This window comes from Anthonomus grandis, chromosome 12 (genome assembly GCF_022605725.1).
Source record: "Anthonomus grandis grandis chromosome 12, icAntGran1.3, whole genome shotgun sequence".
Taxonomy (NCBI): Eukaryota; Metazoa; Arthropoda; class Insecta; order Coleoptera; family Curculionidae; genus Anthonomus; species Anthonomus grandis.
The window spans coordinates 20,905,526-20,929,491 of NC_065557.1; the positions used below are offsets into that span (position 1 = coordinate 20,905,526).

Consider the following 23,966-nt stretch of genomic DNA (forward strand, 5'->3'; position numbering starts at 1 on the left):
GGTTCCTATTTAAAGTAAGAAAGCTGTTGATGATTTATCGAATCCAAACGTTAAAATCGAGTGTCAAGTGTGTTTTAATGGTTTTTTATGCTAGCATAAAAGAGTTACACATGAAAATTGTAAAAAAAATGTGTAGGTAGCGCCCCTTATAAGTGGAAATTTTACTAATATTAGATTTGAAGTTTGCATTTCAAAATACCTCCAGATAATAATTTTGATTCAAATATCGGCATATTTTCAAAAATTATTGAGAGAAAATTAAACTTTAGCACTCTCTATCTTCGAAAGAAAGAATTTCCGTATATAGGTTTAGAGGAATTTTGTATTTAATTTTAAGCAAAGAAAACTGGTCCTGAAATTTTTCGCAACAATAAACAAACATCCTGTATTTAGGGTATTTGGTATAAAGGGTATAAGGTCTCTTTAATATATACTAACATGTTTGATTAAGGTTAAAGTAAACCCGAATTTTGATTCGGGTCAAATCTTTTTAAGCGACCTAGCCAATTTGTCAAGGAACTCAATTATGAATTTTTACATGCACAGAGGCAGAACAAAAACCACAAGAAATTGTAAAACTACATTTTCTAGAGTAATTATCATTGACTAGACATGAGAAATAATTTGATTGGCTTTTGCTTTTTGCCTTTATAACTTAATGGACTAGAGAATTGAGATACAAAAACCAATATGCAGATGACAAGTCGTTTGATGTGGCCGATAAATTTGTAGACAGATTTTCGGAAAACCGCTGTTTCACTGTCAGCACGAGCACCGCGGTGCCAGAGCAGCAACTTACTACACTAAATAAAAAGAAGACTAGTTCAGTACAATTTTCAAAGGTTGAAAATACATCAGAATCACTTTATATAAAATTGTATAATAAGTCTATTTCTGATGTCGAGAAGTGTCACATTTTTGTGCCTTCATCTTGGTCAGATCTATCTCTAAATAGTGTACGGCTGCACTATTTTTGATGCATTCAATTGATAATCAAATATAGGTTTTAATCAGTTATAGGTTCGAAAAAAAGAACAGTCTATAGTATATTTCGTTTAAGCTCACAAATTTCGTATTAACACTATTTCCAGTGATGTTTGGCCAAAACCATTAAGAACCGATTCCAATAGACTTATATTATTATAATAGTGAGCTAACAATCATTACAAGAGGGAGTATTGACCCTAGGTTTTTTATGCGTAACTTTGACTTCTATTAAAGGAATTACAAAGCTATCAAGAGATCAGAGCATATAAAAAGCTTACTGCTTATACTCAGGAAAGTTAATTATTATAATAATAATAATAATAATAATAGTAATAATAATAATAATAATAATAATAATAATAATTATTATTATTATTATTATTATTATTATTATTATTATAAATATGGACACAAACCAATTATATTTACATTTAAGAGTATTTATTTAATTTTAGGAACACTCAGTTGTAGAACTATTTAAATGCAGTGAAACACAAAACAGTATCATTTTCGTTTTTTATCTATTATGAGACACACTTTTAAGCTATTACATTTTAAAATATAAGTGATTATATAGATAATTATCTTTATATTGAAAAGTTATTTTAGATTTATAGAACTACTAGACTAAACTACCATATAAAATAACAATAAATTTTTTGGTACAGAATTAAATATATATCGAGATAAACCTCTTTAACAAGTGAATATTAGTATCTCTTAAAATGTAATTTAAGTACTTAATTATTAAAGAAACTAATAACTTCTAATTGCTTGGCCATACATTATCTTCGATCCACTTTAAGTAGTTTGAAACCCTTGTGTACACACCAGGAATATTAACTGCAAGTCCACAGGCTTTACCAAATGAGGTAATACCAATAATATCGTACATACAAGACATATTTTCACCAGTCCTGTATGCTTGAAGTGGACCTCCGGAATCTCCCTAAATAAAAAAACAATTTAAAGCTTAATATCTTTTGAAAAAATAGGCAGATACAAAGTAGCAAAAATTGAATTTCGACACATATTTATTATTAGCACATACATAAATAGACAATTTTTTTCATTATGACCGTGCTATTAGATATAAAAATAGTTTATAATGTAGATATAATAGATTGTTTGGTTAAAAATTACTTAAGCCAATAAAAAATGCAGAAATAAAATCTTTCATTTTATTTCAACAAGAAATATAGTATGTGACTAAGAAATCTGGATTATATAAAAAGTTTATAATTGTAGATAAATTTTAATGTTCTGTTTATGAATCGTGTTAGTTTTCTAAAAATATAATTTAAAAAGTAAATTTATCTTTATAAAAGGTGTTTCAGTAAGAATGCAATAGGCTTAATGTCACATGATTATGATGGGACAGATCGAAAGTTGACAGATGGGGGCTATTATAAAGGTGAACGACCCGCCCTCATTGTTAAAAATGATTACCAAAATGGTGAAAGTTTAATTACCAGTATTTGTAAAATGCATGCAGTGATCGGTCGAAATAATAATCCTAATTCTAATCTATTGTAATAAGCATAATCAAAAAATTCGAGTACTTATTCGGTTAGTGATGTGAAACACAACGATACAAGTTCGTAGATGTCGTTTAGAATAAAACATCATGGCAGTTTGCAAGAGGGTGTCAAAAAGGCCAGAGACATTCATTCATCATCGGGCACAAGAACTGGACATTTCAACAGGCTTTTTTCAGGGAATTCTCACTAAAGATTTACAGCTGTATGCCTACAAAATCCAACTGACTCAACAACTTTTGCAGCAAACCATGATCAACGAAGATAATTCGCCAATCGGATCCTTGAGTAACCTGCTGATTTTGCAGAATCACAACAAAATCATTTTCAGTGATGAAACCCATTTTCACGTCGATGGCTTCGTTAATAGGAAAAACTGTCACATGTGGGGCTTAGAAAATACATGAATGACTCAAAATTCAGAAAGCAATGCATCTTCAACGTGTCACTATATGATGTGCATTATAGTCTGGAGGAATAATTGGACCGTTTTTCTTCGAAAACGAAGAAGGTAATACAATAACGGTAAATGACGAAGGTTATCGTGCTATGATAACACAGTTTATTTTGCCTCATTTGGAAGCTATTGACCTTAACGGCATGTGGTTTCAGCAGGACGATACCATATGTCATACCTCCCGTGAAACATTAACGATATTACACCAGTTTGCTGCTGGTCGCATCATTTCCCGATTAGGTAAGCAGAATTGGCCTCTACGTTCTTGCTATAAGTAGTGATATCTGACTATGGTTTTATCTGAAGTCACAGCTATTATGTCAATCAGCCTGCAACTATCGAAGTATTGACAGCCATAATTAGACGCTGTATCAATTAAATATCACCATATGTATGCGCATATGCTAATAAAGGTGTGGCGGCCATTTACAAGATATTTGATTTCATACATAATTCTCAAATGTATATTTTCTTAATCAATAAATATGTCAATACTTTGATACGAGAAAGCCATGTTTTATTAAACACTCTTTATAATATAGGTATTATATCGGTAATTGAATTGAAACGTACCTACCACGCTCTATATTTCGACCCTAAAGCAAATCTAATAATATGCTAAAACATGTAAAACTTACTTAACATTTTGGAGGCTTGTTTTGAATGAAATTACATAAAGCCTTTATCGGAAACGGAGACAACACTTAAAAGTACTTGAATTATACCTCATTTTAGAGGGCGTTCAATCAGCTCTTTAAGTATACTACATACTCCTCCAACATATTTTTATTAAAAAAAATTAGGTGTTACTGTCCTAGTCAGAAAGCCCCAGCAAAGCTCTACAACAATGGTTCGAAACGAGAGTATAAGAAGTCAGACGCTACAGTAGAGCAGTTTTTTGAACGGGATGCGATTTGTGTTTAGAGTAAATTTTCAACTTCTCACTCGGTCATTTGCGTGTAGTGTATTTTTTATTTAAAGGTCATTAAAATCCTCATGAGCAAATCAAAATCTAAGCATTACAAGTATTAATACTTCTAAAGATTGCAGACACACGATCAAAAAAATCGGTCTCAGTATTCGGTCACTATCACAGAAGGTTTTAGGTACATTTGATCGAATCGAACATCTCTAAAGTTTCAAGATGTTCGATTCAACGAATCAAAACTTTCAACAAATCAACATTTTCATTAACCTCTTTACAAGATGGTTATCCAAGATTTGACGTCAGGCAACTTGCTAGTTACATGCTTGCGGAATTACTATGAGACGTCATTTTCACATCAGTACATGTGTCAAGCAAAAAATGGCAATTAATTTTATAAAGATCTAGCAGAGCCCACAGTACATTATTAACATAGTATGTAATTTCAAGAATTGAGTCAAGTTGGCGAACCAAAAAATGAAAAAGGACTAACGATTTCTTAGGGCTACCAACATCTCTTAAATTCTGTAATTTTACTATCTTTTATGAAAAATTACCTGGCAAGTATCTCTTATTTCAGACGAATGACCTGCGCAAATCATCTGTTCATCAACGATTCCATTCCGTAGTTTATCAGATCCCGTTTCTCTTTTAAATACCCGATTGCACCACGTTTGATTATAAAGTTCTAATACTACTCGAAGTAATTCAGTGCTTTCGTCTCCGGCATATTCTGTTCTTCCCCACCCTAAAAAAATAATAAAGCAATAATAGTAAATGTTATTAAGAAAAAAAAAATAATATTTTAGATTCATAGTTTTATTATTATTTCCCAAAAATAATGTTTGTTTTGTTTTCCTTAACGGGAAAGTATAGAAGGCTAATCACAGGTATGTATGTACATATCACTGTGATGGTAATTATTTATTCGTTCATAATCAATCAACTATACAGATTGTTCTGCAATATCCGACTCCGAAGTCGATTTAATTATCATCAAAGTCATTTAGAGTAATCATGGGAAGCGCTTAACCGATCGTTGATTTTCAAAAACTTCTCATTGAAGAATCGCAAAAACTCATAAGCGATATTAGTTTTTAAATAAATTGTTATTATCGAGATATTATATTGTAACGATATTGTAAACCTCGAGAAACCAGCGGATTCTTCGTCATTCCGAAATTACCCAAGTGGTACACCGCACATCTGGAAGATTAAGCGAGAATCTTCTGCGAGAAAGTTCTGCCGAGTATGTAAGAAGTCGCATCGCCGATAGTAGTTAGTTCTCAGTTCAGTGAAGTAAAGTTTGAAATATTGGTTCGAGATTTAAATAGTTGTAACTAAATACCGTAAAAATAAATATTTCTGTTAGTCGTAAGCGACTGTGTGTTCGTAGTAAAGTGTGTAAATAGATTAAGTGGCCATTTTTGATTGTTTTAATTCACATCTAACGAACGGCAAAAACCCTACAATATTTTATTAACCAAATAGAATATATAAAGAATTATGAAAATTGCGCTTAAAAAAAATTTATTTTTTGATGAAGCGTACTATAATTTTCCGGAAAAAAAAATTAGAAAAATTATTTATATAATGTAACAAAAATGTAGAGAGAAAGTCAGACAAACCTGTTGCGATAACGTTTGTCCATGGTGATTGACTACTAGTGTGCAAACAGGCTGGTCGAACCCAAGTATTTAAATTCACTTTCTTTTCCAATTTTACTAAGGCAATGTCATGATAGTGGGCTGGTTCTTGATAACTTGGATGTATAATTTGCTGAACTATGCTGAATTCCTGAACATGATCAGGATCATCTACATCTGTTAGGCCCATTCTGGCAAATAGCGGATCACCTCTAAAATAATAAGTTATATCCAGTAAAAAATTTATCATTACAATTAAAAAAAAGAAACATTTTAATTTTACATAATCCTAAGATTGTGAAATAAGAACAATATGTTTTAATATATTATTTATTATAACTTTGTAACCACTTCTTATTTAGATTTCTCTTTTTTTATAAAAATTGATTATCCTAACAGCAGTCCGGAGAACAATAATTAGTGGTGGGCTGGCATAAAATATTCTAGAGATGCTTACCTTTTAAATTGTGGGCGCCATCCAGTTTAATGTGTTTATTTAAAGCGCAGTTGTAAAAACCTTTAACTGGAAACTGGCATTGTTTAAACTTTCGTTAAATATATCATTGTTGTAAAAATTATAAGACAATTTCTTGTTAAAAGTATAACCCCTGAAATCAAAACTTTATGCACCAAAGTTAAACATTAAAAGAATCAAAATCTTGCTAGTATGCAACTATGCTTTGGCGAAAGTCAGTAACCTACCGCACATTACACTGTACAATATGTTCTAAATCAAATAAAAAATAAATATACCTTTCAGTGCGGTTGCTTACATCTAATACTATATAAAAATCAAGATAGTGAGATTAAAAGGTACTGAATAAATTATTATTTAGGTAGATTTGTAAATTACATTATAATGTAAATTACCAAGAAAGAACTTTAGATAATAGACAATAATTAATAAATTAAAGAGCTATTAAATGATATAAATTAGCCAATATGACTAATCCCAAAATCAAAATAACAATAACAAACCAGAACTTGACCTGGTAACCCATTGTGCAGATTCAAGGACAGCAGCTGACAGGTCCAATCAATAACTTCATCAAGAAGTAATAAATCCTGATAAGATCTGCTCTAATTTATGATGGGAAATGGGAACACCACCTGAGATGGCTCGAAATGGTCTTGGGATGGCCCTGAGATCTCACTTGGCACAAGACTTGGTTTAGGACCATAATATCTAGTCATGACTCGGCATAAGATCTGGTTTATGACCCGGCATAAGATCCTCAAGATATTGCTTTTTATAAAGTGTATTAAAGTAATCTTTCACATTACATGGCTAGTGTCGCGATGAGATAACTATGAGGTTCGAATCCTAACTTCGAGCAATTGAACGTGTTAACCTGAAGACCACACCATTTGGAAAGAAAGCCAAAATGTAATTTCTGGGTACCTCTTCGATAGATAATTCCTCGCAGGCACAGGTTTACAAAAATTGATAATACAACGTTGCCTTGCTTAGCTTTATGTTGCAGCGAGTACGAAAATCAATCTAACCCCAAAAGGTAAAGTATTCAAATTACAGGAAAAACAATAATAACAACAGTTCGGTATCGAAAGTGCCAATACGTAAAAGTTGATCTTTGAGCATGGCGTAGGTGACCAATGACAAAGACAGACAGATAGAAAAATCACGTTAGTCAGAGAGAGAGAGAAAAACGACAAATTGTTTAAAATTCAAAGCGAAGAACAGCTAAGGCCATCTAGGAGCTCTTATTTTAACAATGCCATTAGCTTGACACTAGATGTCGCGATTTAAAAAATTATAAAAGCAACCAAAAAAATAAAAACGCTACAACTTACAAGGAACGATCTCCAAAGCAATGCGCGGCAGTCAAGACAAACTGGTCGCTTATAAGGCTACCTGCGCATGCTCCCCATTTGACTGGATCCCTTTCGTATCCTAATTGAACCTGCAATTATTAAAATATTTAAAAATTATTAAATACATAAATAAATAATTTACATTATTTTATATATAAAAAAATTCATTTACCATATGAGGGAATTCCCTTCTTGACGCTGGCTGACCCCCAACTACAAGTTCCAATTTGTCAAAAGGACAATCTCGTCTTTTTATGTCTTCTGCGCCTACTAATAGGGTGGGACTTAGTTCGACGGTCCATACATATTTGCTATACTCCTTGCACACTACAACATAAAGTTTAATGATTCATATTTACAAAAATAAAACTTCATAATCAATGGAAATAAACTTAATATCTTTCAAAAACCAAATGTTTTTGAAATTGTTATTAAAAGAGAAGATCAAAGTCGAATTTATGTTTGATGTTTCACAACCGTTAGATGGTTATCAATGTTTATAAGAGTACACTCGCATTGAGCTGCAGATATAATAATTAATGTACACTTCGTAGAATCCATTCAGCTACCTCAATCTATAGCCTCTGAAAAATAACTGTTTGATATTAGAAGCACCCTACACCAACTTAAGAACCAGAAACTCATCCGAAATATTAGTAAAGACGTAGAATATTCAAAAACTATTATTTTATTTTAATAATATTTATAATAATATTTTATTTTACTGTAACAATAATTTCAAATGACAAAAATAATACCAAAATGAAAGAATGAGTATAATAGAAGAGACAAAATACCTTAAATAGTTCAACACAATAGCTAGCAAAAACAATAAGCCAAATATTGCCGAAATAAGGTAAGAATACCTTCAAAGATTTTAGCAAGTATAAGCAAAAGTAAGAATACCTTTAAAGTAAGACAAGTGTGTTATACAGTGCATTCACGATGCCAGGAACAAATTCATTTAATATTCTGATATTCATTAATAATTTTTTCTTTATTTTTTGGACACATCGATTATTATTGTCTTGCGCGTTTTTTTTAATAAAAAATTTTAATACAGGGTGCCTCATGTAGGAATTATTGCCGTCAATATTATTTTTTAAAATTAAAACACCCTGCATATTATGAAGTTTTACAATCCAATATATATATTTTGAATAGCTATATATACTTCGTATAGCAAACTATATGCCTAAAGTCAATGGTTTGCCAAATATAACGTAACAGACTAAGAAAAAATATGAAATTAAAACATAAAAATTTATTTTAGATTTATTGCAACTAATGTTGAATTTGTTGCCCTTTTAATTCAATGTATTCTTTCCAGTGAAAATTTTGGTTACAGAGTGTCTCAAGTAGTTCTTGATGCCAGTTTTCCTAACAGATGGATTGGATAAAGAAGACATCAGTTGCAATATATATTGTATAAATTTTTATTTTTTAATGTCGTATGCTTCATTAGTTTCTTACGTCAAATTTGACAAATCTCTGACTTTAGGCATGTAGTATGCTATACAAAAAGTATTTAAAATATATTCGATCCGAAGACTCTAATGGGCTTTTATGGATGGTCGATCGATAATCCTTTAGGAACAAATGAAGAAAATTATCCCAGTCGCTTTGTATGATCACCAGATCATCTGACTGTGAGTGTAATGCGGTATTTCTCATTTTTTAGATTCCAGAAGTCTTACAGATGTTCTGGAAAAAGTTGTATTCAAAATTTCGCCCTTGTACTTGTATGCGTCAATTCATTTGCTAAAGTAGTCTATTACAACTACGATGTACTATTATTATCTGCTTGTAATTCGAAGAATAGGACTTTATACTTTGTATTGGCGCATCAAAGCCCTACATACAATGCATTTCTTGCACCAGTCTCTTACATCTACCTTGCTATTGAGTAAAATCTTTATTTCACTTTTTCCGAGTCTTCGATACTCCTTCACAGAGAGATGCCTTCATGATAAAGCGACATGAATTTCCTTTAGCAATTCCGAAATCTGATTTAGAAATGTCTGGGTATTGGGATCTTCCTCTTGGTCTTTTATAAAATCCCATTTTGCCAAAATAGTATCGTCGACGATGGTGGTTCTTAACAACTGAGCGTCTTCCTCTTCTGTCCGCTGACAATGCTTGCAGTTTTATGGATAGGGCCTTCTTGAATACAGGTCGCGCTTTTCGCTGCACTCAAACTTCTGGTCTTGGTAGTTACGTCTATATATCTAGGGCCTCTCTAAGGCCCGATTAACTGATTTCTCAAAGTCGTCCTTTTCTTGATGTACTTCTAAATGCCAGCCTGGCGTTTATTCGTATACTTATCAGCAATGAATTGAAGTGTCTATAGTAGTGTATCTACTGGCTTAAATGTATATTTTAGTAGTCAGACCTGCCTCACCATTTTACCATCTCACCATCGCAAAGTTCATTTAGGAATGCTTGAACTGCAAACATTCCTTGAATCTTTTAGAGATATGTCAGTCGAATCAAACATGCAATATCAGCTCCAAATTCTTGCAAGAACTCTCCTTATGGCACTGATTTTTCAATTGCGTGTGGTTGATATGTTTCAGGTATGTCTGGCCATAGTGAATCATCAAATGATTCACCATGATTGAACAAACGTCGTTTTCAAACCTTGCAGCATTTGATTGATATCGCTTGTAGCAGAAAAAGAAATTTGTCTGGGTTATCGCCGACCTTAAATAATCCGTTTTGAAGACGCTCTTGAAAATCTGTTTTTATTCCCGTCGTATCGCAGTTTGTTTTCTCTAGCTCGCTTTTCAGCTCAGTAACTTTGCAAGTCCAAAAACTTTGTCATTTTCATACACCCTTTTAATTTACTATTATTTATTTTCATTACATATTATATCCCACACCTGACACCAATAGTTCAGGGGTTATTAAATTTAGCGTGAATTAAATTTATATTAATTAACTCATTTATTACACACTTAAACACACTGCTGGAAATATATGTTTACATTGTTGATTATTTCCTACTATTTGTTTCGAGTATTTTCATAATACAAGTTGCGATAATATTCGGACTTCGAATAGCCTCCTATCGTGAAAAGCTTTTATATTAGCTAGACCATTGTTTGGGAAGATCGAAGCTTCCACGTGTTTCCAGAGATGTCGCGCGGTGTGCACAGATATAATTCTCCAATGATGGAGAACTGCTGGTATATTTCCGACAGTTAAGATCGTTACAAAATTTATTATCGCTTCTCCTACTCTACTTATTAGATACTTCCATTAAAGCTTTACCTTTATGTATACCTAAAATTATTTTTGTTATATATAAATTACTGTTCTGTAATAAATTACTAAACTTTCTACGAACTGTAAATAAACATTTTCTAACCAAAAACTTACATCATATATGTATATTAATTGAAAAGTACCATAAGGTTTTAGTTATACTTACTAGCCTCAGAAATGACACCTGGTTGCCTATTTGCTATAATATCTGGCATGTTTTGGTCTTGACAGCATACTATTATTTCATTTCCCTGGAAACCGCATGTTGTCGGAAAAATACGTTTTTTAACTTCTGCCATTGCAACTGGGCATTTTGCCAAAAGTGTACATACGCCCTTTTGATTTGTTTTTTGGATCACACATTCATCGCCTAAAAATCAGACTGTGAAAAAATGTTCTAAAGAAATATCAAGTATATATTTATAATATTTCTATTATGTTTTGATACTAAATAAGATTTTAACTTCATTTAACACAACGAGTTTAAGGTATAGATGGATTCAGAAGATTTTGTTCTGAAACTAGATTTGTCTTATATTCATATATGAAGTTTATTTTAATTATTGAATAAATTGTCATAATAAGAGATACTTGCCAGTAATACAGGCCAATTATTGGTCAGGCAGGAACAAAAATAATAGATAAAAATAATGCGTTTAGATTACAAAAATATTTAAACAAAATTATTAAGCAGGAAAAGAACGAAATTAAAAAGACTGGTACGCAGCCATTTTGGTACAAACCCCTTAAGTATTTTGGGTTTGCTGATTATTAGATCTTATTTCAGATATTGCGAAAATTCGACAATGTTTATCAGGAGATAATGCGATCACTAATACATGAAATGAAGTCTTTATACACATTTAAGTTTGTTGGTTAGAAACCTTTCGTAAATTGTTAAAAAATATATTTTATTGTTTGCTCAAACATATCAGTTTATGAAATATACCTTCATGTTAAATTCCGATGAAAATCAAAGAATTTTATTGTCATATATTTTATATTATTAGGAATAGGCGAAATATATTATTTAAAAACTAAATCACGAGCTATATTGAGAAAGTATGCTAACAAGAGAATAAGCAATAATAATTTTCTCCTAATTAATTATAGCTGAGTTTCTTAATTCGAAACTTATTTTTTCTTTATTATTTATTTTTTCTCAAGAAAATACACGTTTTTGATTAATTATCTTATTTGATTCCTGTTAAAAATACGAGCTTTCGTTTTAATGATGGGAATATAGTTTTCAAGTAAATAAAACGTCTTTATACCTTCTTTATTCAAAGCCTTTGTGAACTGTTTAATTAGCTTGAGAATAATATGCAGTAAAAAAATGGTAGAAAACTTAATTCTTATTCATACTCAAGCATTTTTTTTTTGCTATCGTGGCCATCTGAAATGACATATAGTAATATACAATCTACTGATTGCTACTGAACAATATGTTTAGTAGCAATCAATTGACTTCTTTTCAAATATATAGATGGATTAATTTGATTACAATGAAGATTTTCTGCGTCTTTAAAACTTGATAGCACACTAGTAAACTTGATAAAACTCATTTATCAATGCAAAACGTATTATTTACAAGAAACCTATTAAACTATTTCTTATAAAATAAACTGAAAAAACATCCCATATTTTCTTCTATAGCGATATTGGGTGAGATATAGTTGTGGGATTTTCATTTATATAGGCGACTAATCATCAAATAATTTAATTTTTGATGCAAGTATATATATCATAAATATTTAAGTGCACTTACCTTTAAATTTAACAAGTACAAAAATTTTTTAAAATAGTTCGAAGCATTATACATATTATATCTTATTTTTCAAACATAGCAGATGCCACTTGGTTGTAGATTTTAACGTAAATTTCTTAAAAAACAGTTTCTACAGCTAAGATCAACTACTTCATTAGAGTCTTATTTAAGTTAGGAAAGGTGAATAACTGGTAAATTACTGATTATTCCGCACTAACATACTTGACAATTATGATTTTTATAATACTAGTGAAATAAATATGAATGTTAAAATTATGATTACATGGTTGGAATTTAAACTCTGCTATTTGGCATATTATTGTATAAGAGTGATTAACAATGTTGCTGCTCTGGAGATTTGGTAAATATAATTTAAATTAGTTTGATATTGAGTTCTTATACAGATGTAAACTTTTAGAAATATAATTAGTATTGAAAAAACCTAAAACACAGATACTATAACATTTATACGTCTAGAGGTTTAAAATTACGTCGATAATGAGTACCTACATGCTCAAAGAATAATTAATAAGTTTTATAATTAACATTTTGTTTATAATCTGTTATTTCGAATCTATATTTGAAATATTTGTTTTTTTTTTACATATAGTTTCACAGTAGTGTCCATCATCAGGGGATATTAAAAGGATATAGTGCCGAACAAAAAAAAAAAAGACAGACAGAAAAAAAACTTAACAAATTAATATAAGATACACTTACAAAGGTTAAAAATTGGTATCAGATGTACACCCAAAGGTTTGATTCCATGTCAAAAAAACCCCATATTTATTATTATTCATTTTTTTTTAAATTTTATTATTTTTAATTCTATTTGTTTACATTCTGTTATTGACAAGAACCGAATAATATGCTAAAAATATACTAAACTCAAACATAGGTCCAAAAATCTCATCCATTATTCTCTAAGAGACCAACATACAAAATTGACGAAAAACAAAGAAAAACACAAAGTCACGGTCTCACAACATGTAATTAAACGGGTTACACGTGTTTCGCTCTAGTTAGAGCATCATCAGGCCTTTAGAAGCCATCCACACACTTCACAGTACATCATGTACTTCACAGTAGTTCGTCAATCAAATATAGGTGACATATATAGGAGAAGTTCTAAAAGTACCATGGTACCTGATGGTGTGTTTCTACAATTTTTTGGCGAAAGCAGGAGGAAAGCAGGAGGTTCATAAAGAACATATTAGATGGTGCGGTTAACATAATGATTCGTACGTTGTCAAGAAGGAAAGCAACAGATTATAACTATATAAAGGGCAAGAACGATGTATTAAGAGACTATAAGGAGTTCTTCATTCTCAACTATGTGTGCGATCATAAAAATTTATAATTTCAACGTCTAAAAAACAAAATCAACGTTCTCATCAAAACTACTAACAGCACACTAAACTTCCCTTTCGAGCCAAACAAAATAATTAAGAAAGACGACGTCGTCAAGTCAATAGCCGCGGACTGTAAGTTTGACAGATCTATTATGAATTTAATTTTGACAGTTTTAATAGACAATTTTCGTATCTGAATTTCGCCATATCACTCAGGTTTAAATTACAATTTTCACATCAGTCCCTAAAGAAGGAATTTGGAATTGTTGGCGGTCGAGTGCGAGAACAACTTTACCTTTATCAATGATCTGCCATTAAAGGAGACACTTAGATTCCAGGCGGCTTCATGTATTAACACATATCATAGGCGCAATAGCTTTTCTTCCTCGAGTGTTTCCCCTAATCTTAAGACGCTAAAATCTTTATAGAATAAGATCAGTATTAATTAATTGACCTTAACTAAAGCAGACAAGGGAAACTGTTTTGTGATCTTGGACAGGCTTCAATATGTTGACAAAATTGAAACCTTTTCGTCCACAGATAATTTTTCAGTTGTCAACCTCTGTCCTACTAAATTAAACACACTACTTGTATTCAGCGTATATATTAAATTAAAAATTGCTGACAAGCGCTTTCGGCCGTAGGCTATCATCAGAGCTTAAGACATGTTCAAAGCAACGACACTATTCTAGAAAAACAGTACACCACATATTGTCTATGGTTTCTTAAGTACTTAAGTTAGTGTGTACACTTATTAGTTTTTGTGTAGTACAACTTAGTCTGTTTTATTTACAAGCATGATATTCCTATTCGTCCAGTGGTTTCTTATTGTGGCTTTCCATGTGACAAGCTGAGTTCTTGGCTCAACCAAACCTTAGTTTATCTAAGTGAAAAGTTCATTTTCTATAAAAAAAATCTACTCAATTAGCTCAAGAGTTGAAATATGTCATTCTACCTGATTCATCTTTTCTAGTACCTTTTCATGTTTCTAACCTCTTCCCTAACATCCCTCCTGAGGACTGTTTACCTTTAGTGTCAGATTTACTTAAAAAATACTGATCTTAAGAAAGTCCACACTGATAACCTTTGTATTCTGGTTCACTTAGTTTTACAATACATTTTTTTTTTCAATTTAACTATAAATACTACAAACAAAACTCAGGTGTTGCAATGAGTTCTAGCCTGTCCCCTCCTTTAGCTAAATTGTTTATGTCAGACTAGAACAATAAAATAAAAAATAGTGCCCTCTTTCAACACATTTTCTTAAATAAACGATATGTAGATAATATTTTTGCTATTTTTAAGGGTAGTCCGCCCGATCTTTAAAATTTTATCACGCTCTTAAACTTTTAACAGACGCATTAATTTTACTTTTGAAATTGACAACGAATCTTTAGCATTTGTAGATCTTAAACTAACACGTATAAACAATAAGATCAAATTTTCAATATACCGTAAGCCTACATGCACTGATAGTACTCTCCCTTATAACTCAAATCACCCTAATAGCCAAATTTTCGCACCTTTCCATTTCCACTTTTCTAAACATTTCTCGATTCCCCATAAAGCTGATTTTAACATAGAGTTAAATATTATAAAACAAATAGCTTCTAACAACAACTTTCCTTGAAAATTAATCAATGAAATTTATTTCAAACATTTAAATAAACATTTAAACAAAAATATGTTAATCAGACGATCAGAAATATATTCCAATCCCTTTTTGGGGAACGATTTCATACCAAATCAAAAACATATTTATTTCACATAACATCAATACTAGCTTTAAAACTAAACAAACATTAAGATCTTTTGTTATCAACTGTAAGGGTGCTCGAAAGAGAATTGCAATGCATTTTACATTGGACAGACCGGTAGAAGATTTTTTACATGTATCAATAAAAATTGTTGAAAGATTGAGAAGAGCAAGAAACGAAATATTTGCTCTACAAGCATCAAATGTAACTTTGCAAGATATGTTCATACTAACAACCACATTTTTAATCCAGTTACTGACTTACAGCTTTTACATTTCTACTGGAAAAGCAATAAAATTGATCTATTGGAAATACTCGAAATATATAAAGCTACAAGAAAAAACCACCATTACTGTGTTTAACTCTTCATAGTCTCTTAATACATCGTACTTGCTCTTTACAATTTCTTTTATATAGTACTAATTCGTTGCGTTCCTTCTTCACAACGTACGAATGATTATGTTAACCGCGCCATCTAATATGTTCTCTATGAACCTTGCTTTCACCAAAAAATTGTAGTAACACACATCAGGTACCACGGTACTTTTAGAACTTCTCCCATAGATGTCACCTACGTTTGAGTTTAGTATATTTTTTAGCATACTGTTCGGTCCTTGTCAACAGCAGATGATAAAAAAATAAAATTACACAAATAATTAAATTAAAAAAAAAAACAATAATAATAAATAGAGGGTTTTTTGACATGGAATCAAACCCTGGGGCGTATATCTGATACCAATTTTTAACCTTTGTAACTGTATCTTATATTAATTTTTTAAGTTTTTTTTTCTGTCTGTTTGTCCTCTTGTTTTTTGTTCGGAACTATTTCCATTTAGTATCCCCTAATGATGGACACCACTGTGTCCGAAATATGTCGAGAATTTGAAAAAACTGAATGTTTAATAAATAAGTGGAGGAAGATTGCAGGATTTTCATTTTACCTTAATCTACGACTCCAGTGCAAGTATGGACTATTTCTTCATTATTAAGAAATATTAAGTAATTTTGATGACTAACCAATTAGAGTTTAGCGAACCAACGGAGATTTTATAGGATTTTAAAAGACCTGTACTATTCTGGTCTCAATTAACTCTATGAAAGATAATAACAAATTTCTGATTGGTATTTTCTTAACTCTTACGAAGAAGGAAACTTTTGGAAATAATAAATACGGAGATTTCATTGACAATGCTTTGAAGCAATCCTCATCCGGCATTAAATATTTTATAAACACTGACAATAAGCAAATATAACATTTATTAAAAGTATACCTACTGTTTTCAAAATATTGAACTCCGACTTTCAATTGTATCAGATAATGAAAGTATTTATGTTTTAATATGAATTAAATAGGATTACGGACTATAGAACTTGATTATTAGCTATTTATAGTTATTGTGATTATCTTATAAAGAATAGCTATTTTTTAGTAACATATGAAGAAATCTATTATTTTAATTCAAATTATTGTATATATATATAATACTCATATAATATGCATCTATTAACTCCCTAAATCAAGTTTCTCATAAGAATAAACGATACACATTTACCATGATATTTCATTTATAAAAAATGGAAATACCCAATTGCTGTTCTAGTTAGTATATTAAAATATCTACATTAATTACAAATTCTTACTATTTAAATAATAAAAATTTAAGTCACTTATTACCTTCATAAAGTTGTCCATTTGCACTTTTGCCACTTAAAAAGATCACCAACGTTATACAAAATATCTTTGAAATCATTTTAAAACTCGATCATAGCTTATTAAATATTTGATTATTTATTATAAGTGGTACAACAATAAATATTAAAGAAACGGATACATGATGTGTACAAAGATCATCCTCATGACGCTACGTTATAGAGCAAACTGGACGTGTTTGCATCATTTAAATCTGAAGTTGTTTATATGTTGACTATGAAAGGTCAAGTGAATTGGATGTGTATTTTACTATACAGGGTGACAACAAAATTAATGTTTACAGCCCCGCCTATAAGTTAACTAATTTAGATGTTAAGTAAATATATATTTTAATGAGTTTTAAAGCTATTCTAAAAATTAATAAATAAAACAACTACATTATAAATCGATACAAAAAACATTTTTTTAGATATGGTGTTAATAAACTTTTTTCTGAAAAACGATATCTCTACTGCCATACGAAATTAAATTTCTAATCTATTATTTATTTATGCAAATGAAATATTTTTAATAATAATGAATTTTTGAAAGAACTTAAAGCTGCAGTTAAATTACAAGCGCTATTATTTTTTCTCAACTTATTATGGCTTTTTATACTCCGTCGTAAAGAGTTAAAATTATTAAATGGTTTTATGGAGCCAATTCCGCAGTATGATGGAAAAAACAAAATAAAAATATAATGTTTTTACGAAATATTCGATTTTCAGATGAATCTTAGACCTGCAATCGATCTTCAAATCAATTTTCAACAAGATGGCTGTTTTTCTCATAATGCGGTTATGATAAAATAATTTTTAAGAACTACTTTTCCTAACCATCCTAGTCAAACTGTTGATATTAAATGGCCTCCTAGATCTCCAGATTTAGGTCCAAATGACTTATTTTTGGGTTTCTATTAAGGAGAGCCTTTAGAAATATGAATTTAGTAATAATAATAATAATAATAATCTATGCTCTACCACTTAGGTGACTTCTCCGGCAGAACAGTTCCACCAACCATGCATGTCAATCATTATGCTCATAATATTATATGCGTAACTAAACAATTAAGAATTTTATCACTTACTGCCAGAAAAAGAAAAAAAGAAAAAAATTCATATATACTATGAAAAAACCTAATTCCTCAGATTACCCAGGTCCAGAAATGTTAAATGTTGTTCATTCCAATTAAGTACGATAAAGAGATAAAGGCTATTATTTTATTTTCTATCCCTCCTTAAGTAAGTCAGGTATGTCAGGGCACACCTGTTCGGAGTAAATGATGAGTAAAGGTTTAAAGTTGTCTCTCCCAAAGCTTTGACATGGGAAACCTTGCAAGTTTCTATTCGTTTTAGCAGTACGTCGACAATTTGTATCAATCCGAAATTTTCAAATTTGAAAACTTGCAAATGTATTAATTATTCTCATCCGGAGTGCATGAGAATAAAAAATGTTGGGGTGTCCTTCGCACTTTGCAACTAGGCCTACCAGGCCCGAAAATATGGTTGAAAGGATAAGAGAAACAATCAAAAGATTTCTGTAGCAGATATTGAGACTGCTGTTCTCTCAACCAGGCAGAGATTATTATTTTTTTTTTTATGGTAAACACAAGCACAAGAGGAAAGTCCTATGTCACTCTTGGAGTGGTGCTTGCGCGAAGATATTTGTGGGCATTTATCTTGAATCGCTGCAGGTTGTATGCGTCGGGAAATATGTGAGGTGGAAGCCCGTTCCACAAAGAAGATGTTCTTCAGATGAATGAGTCTCGATACAGCGACGTCCTTGTGGTAGGCAGGTGGACTCGATGTTGATGAGCCGCAACTGCTAGACGCGTCCTTCTTGCCGGAACAGCCCTGGGTGGGATCAGGCCTGCCAGCTCAGAGGAGCACTTACCGTGATAATAACGGTAAAATAAACAGAGATCAGCCACCTTTCTCCTGTGCTCCAGACTATCCAGACTATTTGTCAGTTCTGGTTTGTCGATAAGACGAATAGCTCTCTTCTGTATAGAATCTAGCAGCTTTAAACTATGCTTGGGTGCAGAGCTCCAGACATGCGAGCAATACTCGAGGGAAGGGCGTATTTGAGCCTTATAAAGATTCAGCAGCTGTTCTGGTGTATACAGTTTTTTTGTTTTGAAAAGCACTCCCAGTTTTTTGGAAGCTGCCCTGGCGATCTCTGCAACGTGGTCATGCCAGGACACACTGTTGGTGACTTCGACTCCTAGAAGATGTAAAGATGATTTCATTGGCAATGTTTTCCCTGCCATAACCAGCTCCGGGCCACCAAGGTTAGTCTTCATCGTAAATACTGCAGCCTGCGTTTTTTTAGCGTTAAAATTGACCAGATTGTTACCGCCCCACTCCAAGATTGCTCTAATATCGTTGTTGATTGAAGCTACTTGTTGCTGCCTAAGATTCTGAGAAGTTGCGGCAGTCGTTGGTTTGGCGGACTTAATTGTGGAAATAAGTGTGCTATCGTCCGCAAAGCTGTAGATTGGATTGACAGTGGTTCCTAGCAAATCGTTGATAAATATCAAGAAAAGGGTGGGGGATAGAATGCATCCTTGAGGGACTCCAGCGTTAATGTTAAATTTGTCGGAGAGGTGTCCATCGACGGCTACTTGGATTGTTCGTTGTTCAAGAAAACTTTTGATCCAATTCAATAATGAGTTTTGTATGCCGATTGAGGAGAGCTTGGTTAGTAGTCCGTCATGCCACGCTCTTGACATTTCAAATGCCTTGGAAATGTCAAGAGCGACTGAGCGGGACTCGCCGTGCTTCTCCATGGCCTCCGTCCACAAGTGTGTAACGTAAGCCAGAAGATCGCCGGTGGATCTAAGCTTTCGGAAGCCGTATTGATGATCGCTGATTAGTCCAGATGATTCCAGATATCTTAACAGTTGTTGGTTGACTGCTTTCTCCATAATCTTCGATATTACTGGAACTAGTGCAATCGGGCGGTAATTGGACGGCATCGTCTTCTTTCCCTTTTTGGGTACAGCTTGCACTTGAGCAGTTTTCCAACTTGTTGGAAATGAGCCCTGCTTATACGAAGCCGTGAACAGTCTACATAAGCGAGGAGTCGATTCGTCTGCACAACGTTTTAGTACTAGGGCTGGAATTCCATCGGGTCCAGAAGCTTTGTTGGTGTCTACGCTTTTAAGAATTTTATTTATAATTCGTTGGGGAAACGAAATTTCTCCCATTGATGAATTCACTCTTGGCAAATATGGCGGTGTTTTGCCTTGCGAGTGCAGAGTAGAATTAGACGCGAAGAGTTTACCCAGTAAGTTGGCTTTTTCCCTTGCTGTTACCGCGAAAGAACCATCATCTGCTATTAGGGGTGGCAAGGCCGACTTAGCAAATCCTTGACTAACGGCTTTCGATACCGACCAGAAAGATCTTGTTCCATTTGGGCAGTTTAGCAGTTTGTTTTTGATCCTGTTGTTGTGACTCTCTTTGCATTCATCAATAATTCGCTTGCAGCTATTTCTGGAGGTTAAAATGTTCCTCCAATTTTCGGTGGAAGGATGATGACGCCATTTGCGATATGCTGCGTTTTTAGCCTTTACTGCCTTTTTGCAATTCAAGTTGAACCATTGCTTGTTGTTTGATCTGCATTTAGTAGAAAAAGGGATATAAGCTTCCATTCCTGCCAAGATCGTCTCTGTAATTTGGTTTGCACATTCTGAGATGATATTGGTTCTAAAGCAGACTTCTTTCCAAGGCAATGAGCGATAAAATTCCCGAAGATGGTTCCACTCTGCTGATTTATAGTGCCATACCTTCCGCGGCATCGGAGGATCCTGCGTTTTAACATCCAACTGGCAAGAGACTGTTATCAATTTGTGGTCCGATGTTCCTAGGGGGGCCTGTACTGATACAGTGTACGAGTCAGGGTCTGAAGCCAAGACCAGATCTAGGAGACTTGCGAACTCGCCGTCTCGGTCGGGGATTCTGGTAGGTTTCTCCACAAGCTGCGTAAGCCCGCATATGGTGGCAAATAGCTCAGCTTCTCGTCCTTCATCGTCGTTCTTGTCGCAGAAGCGCAGCCAGTTGATATTGTGAACGTTAAAATCACCCATGACGATGATTTCTGCGCTTGGGTAGTCAATTTGCAGTTGGTTAATGCAATCAACCAGGTTCAAAAAGAGCCGCCTATATTGGGTGTCGCTTGGTGGTCTGTAGATGCAACAAATAAATTTCGTGGCTCCACTGGCTATTATTTTGAACCACATAACGTCGAAGTCCGCAGGTTCAAACGTTTCCTCCCGCTGGCAACTCAAATCGCTCTTGACAAATACTGCCAATCCAAAGTTTAGTCGAAATCGGGTGTGTAGATCGTATCCAGGATAAATGAGGTGAACATTTGTTGTTGAAGGTTTCATCTTTGTTTTTGCCGATGCCAGAATGTGAGGCTTATTTGATTGCAGGTGTTGGTGTACTGCATTAATATTGGTGTTTAGGCCTCTAATGTTGCAGAAATTGATTTTTAGGCTTTTAAATCCGCCTGATGAACCCCCCTGACCAGCCTCCGCCCGGAGATCCGAATGGGAGGCTAGTTTACCTCCGGAAAGTTTTGGTCGTGAGGGCGCCATCATGCATTAATTTTACTACTCCATTTCTCCTTTGGAAACCGGACACATCGACATGGCGGCGAAACGTGAGTTCCATGGAACCACTTCACGCCGCCTAAGAGATTATTAGATTGTATCCAAAATGACGGACAGCATTTTGAACATCTAGGTCGCCATTAATTTGTATGTTTTGCTATTTTGGAAGTTTTAGTTAAGTTGTTATTTTAACTTTAAGTATTTTCCCGTTTCATTATTAAAGCTTACTTTTTATTTTTGGTTTTAAATAACGTGTTAATATATTAGTTAAATCATAATAGTAATATAATAAATTCGTTAAAGCTATTTAGGTTACTAAAATAATTAATATAATAGAAAATTAGCAAATAATAGACCAAGAAGACCGGCGCGCTGGCGGCCGTAATGGCGAAAAATGCAGCATTTCATGTTTTAGTCAATATTTCCGGTTCTAAAAACGCTATCGTCGTGATTTTTTTACCGAATTATTAGTAATTTTATTTGTCCTTTGATGATGTTAAAAGAGTTATACCATTGCAATTAAATTTTAAGAGAAAATTCATAGAATTTGCTAACATTTCATTTAACGCCCTCTAGCGGGAATCGTAAAAACTATCGACACAATTCGAAAAGCGCAGATTATAGGTTAGGACATCGTTCTTTAAAATAAATTAACATTGGTTAAAATCGCTTAAGTCAAACCAGAAAGATCTAAATATAAATAAAAAGTTTTGGCTTTCCCCCACCACTTTATTTTAAGAAATATAGAAAAAAATTTATAACAAAAGACAAGGGTAATTAAGAAAGCGTTAAAATGCATATATTATAAATACCACTTATTTTGAAAAAAAAATCGTAGAAATAACGAGTTTTCTATTTGGTCATGCCTGTGATGCCCTCTAGCAGCTGTGCCACAATCTCGAAAATAATTTCCAGCATTTTCTTTTAAGCACTTTTGTAAAAAAAAATTTTACCGGAACGCTCTCTCTCAATTAGCCGCTGAGATATAGCCGGTGAACATTCTTAGTTGCCCACCCGGTACATATGTAAAGCCTGCGTTAGAAAAATATTTTAGAAATGCCTAAGTAATTTAATTACCCCCATCAAAGTCAGATGCTTACAAACGATAAATTAATACTTCTTGGATAGGAAACTGCCATAAGAGCCAATAGAATCCTGAACACTCGATTGAATGTTGCGCCCTCTGAATGTAGAGAAGAACGAAAATAAAGTTATGACGTCATAATATCAAGAAATTTAAAATTTATTTATGTCGCCGATTTTGAATTTTACTCTACTATACCATACGCTTATAATTATTGTGAAATATGTGGTTCTTTAGTAAACTATAGTAAGCAAATTGAAAAAGTCTTAAATTAGGATTTTTTCACCTTCATATTAAACATCTATCCATTAATCACTTTTTCTATTTGTGTACTAGATTTTTTTAAGAAACTAGTTTTTTTATTAATCATTTTCTACTAGATATATAGGTCTGGGTTTCAGAATGCAAACGAAAAATATTCACAACATGTATTACTAACTATGTTATAAGAAGAATGTCTAGCAAAAAAATTATAAGTTATACAATAGAAATGAACAGTTAAACACACCTGTTAAAAACATTAAATAAAATATCCAAATTCGTTCAAATTCAACAATGTATAAACTGACAAGTTAATTTAGATATGAACTTTGTTTCATGAAAAGCAAAGTTTACAAAGTAGAATTTATAAGAGCTGTTGCAAAACATTATACTAAACATATAAAGAAACTAAAAATTTAATAAAATCACAAACGAAATATCCCCTGCTCAAATCACTAGTAGGGAAATCTCAAGTTGAGTCTTCCATATGGCTTTAAAAATATGCCAAAATAGAAATTTCAACATCCTCGCTTATTATATATAGGTTCCTTCTTCTAGTGGTTTTAAACACGGTTTCGTTACTTTTAAATTTTCTGTAGAGAATTAAAAAGAATCTTCGGTTTGTCAAGTTACAAGTCTGGAATCTCTGGCGGTAGTCTTCTAGCGCTCTCTTTTAATGTTTTCGCCATACAAGGATATGCGTAAAAGGCATTTTACTTATTTAGATTTTACAAAAATCAGAAACTTTGCTAACGTGTTACTGTCAGTATTTATTTATTTTATTAA

The 23,966-nt window shown here is 32.6% G+C and overlaps 1 protein-coding gene across 1 annotated transcript; it reads right to left on the bottom strand.

Annotated features, from left to right (window-relative positions):
- Window positions 1–1,489: 1,489 nt before the first annotated feature.
- Window positions 1,490–17,422, bottom strand: LOC126742873 (venom protease-like). The gene is made up of 7 exons (XM_050449719.1): window positions 17,206–17,422; window positions 10,820–11,023; window positions 7,559–7,713; window positions 7,366–7,475; window positions 5,536–5,765; window positions 4,465–4,655; window positions 1,490–1,936 (listed from the first exon to the last, which is right to left on the bottom strand). The coding sequence occupies exons 1-7, from the start codon at window positions 17,279–17,281 to the stop codon at window positions 1,754–1,756; spliced, it is 1,149 nt and encodes a 382-aa protein (XP_050305676.1). The 5' UTR covers window positions 17,282–17,422; the 3' UTR covers window positions 1,490–1,753.
- Between the last annotated feature and the right edge of the window lie 6,544 nt (window positions 17,423–23,966).

Excerpts from the sequence above, each read along its gene's own strand:
- LOC126742873 (XM_050449719.1), bottom strand. The coding sequence starts at position 17,281 with ATGATTTCAAAGATATTTTGTATAACGTTGGTGATCTTTTTAAGTGGC. Across the intron at positions 11,024-17,205 it reads AAATGGACAACTTTATGAAG|GCGATGAATGTGTGATCCAA; the intron begins GTAATAAGTGAC and ends TCTGATTTTTAG. Across the intron at positions 7,476-7,558 it reads GAAGGGAATTCCCTCATATG|GTTCAATTAGGATACGAAAG; the intron begins GTAAATGAATTT and ends TAATAATTGCAG.